General features: G+C 34.4%; 1 protein-coding gene across 2 annotated transcripts; it reads right to left on the minus strand.

The window, feature by feature from the left end:
- Nucleotides 1–411: 411 nt before the first annotated feature.
- Nucleotides 412–1,054, minus strand: LOC141401487 (uncharacterized). Of its 2 annotated transcripts, none has more exons than XM_073981752.1 (2): nt 920–1,054; nt 412–848 (listed from the first exon to the last, which is right to left on the minus strand). In XM_073981752.1, exons 1-2 carry the CDS (start codon nt 968–970, stop codon nt 597–599), a joined length of 303 nt encoding a protein of 100 aa, XP_073837853.1. In that variant the 5' UTR covers nt 971–1,054; the 3' UTR covers nt 412–596. The 2 variants fall into 2 exon arrangements, with proteins under 2 accessions (XP_073837853.1, XP_073837854.1); XM_073981753.1 differs by having other exon boundaries at nt 923–1,045.
- Nucleotides 1,055–1,488: the final 434 nt, after the last annotated feature.

Consider the following 1,488-nt stretch of genomic DNA (forward strand, 5'->3'; position numbering starts at 1 on the left):
AGGTCCTCAATTTTCCTTTCCACATTTTGTAGTGGAAATTATTTGCAATATTTGTTTTCTATTCATTGGTGTTGCTTATTTTATTCAGTAACAGACTGTGACTATATTGAAAAACAAAATTGATGTCGTCATGGCAATTCAAAAATGTCAACCCCTCTATAAGTCCGATAACTTAAGAACATTGACGTATAACATATAAAACCGTTTTATCTTCCTCTCAAACATTTCTATGCGAAAAGTACACGCAATCTTACCGAAATTCAAGCATATTCAGAACATGATCAGGAACAGAGCCAGTATCATATCTGATAAGAAGCCTATACCCAAATTCAGGGGAAATATTTCTCTGGTTCGAAGAATAAGTGAACGAAGAAATAAGCGAACTTTGAAAAATTAAAAAAAATCCATTAGTTTTCATGGTTATTATTAAAGTTTTATTTGCAAATAGCCGAAGGACTATATTTTTAATGGGGTAAGAGGAAGGAGAGTGCAACATAAATTTATCCATAGGTGTCAACATTAATAGCTTTAAAGTTTAAACATATAGCATGTAAAGTCATTTGGTAGGTAGTTAAGGTTGTAATCAGAAGGAAATTTTAGCGGCCTCTATGACCACCGCCGCCACCTTGACCACCTTGACCACCGGCTCCACCACCATCTTGACCAGGGGAACCACCACCACCTTGGCCACCGGCTCCACCACCACCTTGACCACCGGCTCCACCCTCACCACCTTGACCACCGGCTCTACCACCACCACCTTGACCACCGGCTCTACCACCACCTTTACCACCTTGACCACCGGCTCCACCACCACCACCTCCCTGGACCATTGCCATTTGGGAGAACTAGAAGGAAATTTAAATTTTATTTAAGCTTATATTGTAGAACATTATTCTTTATCCTCTTCTGGACTTACTACCAGTAGTGCAATGGCTACAATTTTCAATAAAACTATCAACAATTTCATTTTGTTAATTAAATTCGTTGCTTTTTCGGTCTTAACAATCAAACGATAGGAACTAAAACTTTTGCAGAACTACAACATTTTCGCTAAAACTTCGACTTATTTATAGTTGATAAAATATTTGATGCAAAGTAAATTGCTTTTTTTTGTTATTTTCCTGATTACAAAATTGGATAAATGTAAATAGCATGTCAACTGTTGTTTTGATAGATGTCATATCTTTGTGTTCCAATGTACATTGTTTATCTCATAATTTCAAAATCTTATCCCACTTTGTATCGACTAATTACACCCTTTTCAGATATAATTCGAACTACTTTAGTTGTAATTCGAGAATTTTTTTTTCTTAACATTTCATTTGTAATTCGAATTATTCGCTTTGTAATTCGAATTTTTACATTTGTAATTCGAACTATTACATTTGAAATTCGAATTATTCCCTTTGTAATTCGAATCATTTCATTTGTAATTTGAATTATTTTATTTGTACTTCGAATTATTCCATTTGAAATTCGAATTAT

Source organism: Musca autumnalis, unplaced genomic scaffold, assembly GCF_047663935.1.
Source record: "Musca autumnalis isolate F117 unplaced genomic scaffold, ASM4766393v1 scaffold_4, whole genome shotgun sequence".
NCBI classification, from domain to species: Eukaryota; Metazoa; Arthropoda; class Insecta; order Diptera; family Muscidae; genus Musca; species Musca autumnalis.

What these genes read in the sequence shown, in the direction of transcription:
- LOC141401487 (XM_073981752.1), bottom strand. Translation starts at nt 970, where the DNA reads ATGAAATTGTTGATAGTTTTATTGAAAATTGTAGCCATTGCACTACTG. An exon ending in TAGCCATTGCACTACTGGTA is followed by an intron (nt 849 to 919) that starts GTAAGTCCAGAA and finishes ATTTCCTTCTAG; the next exon opens with TTCTCCCAAATGGCAATGGT.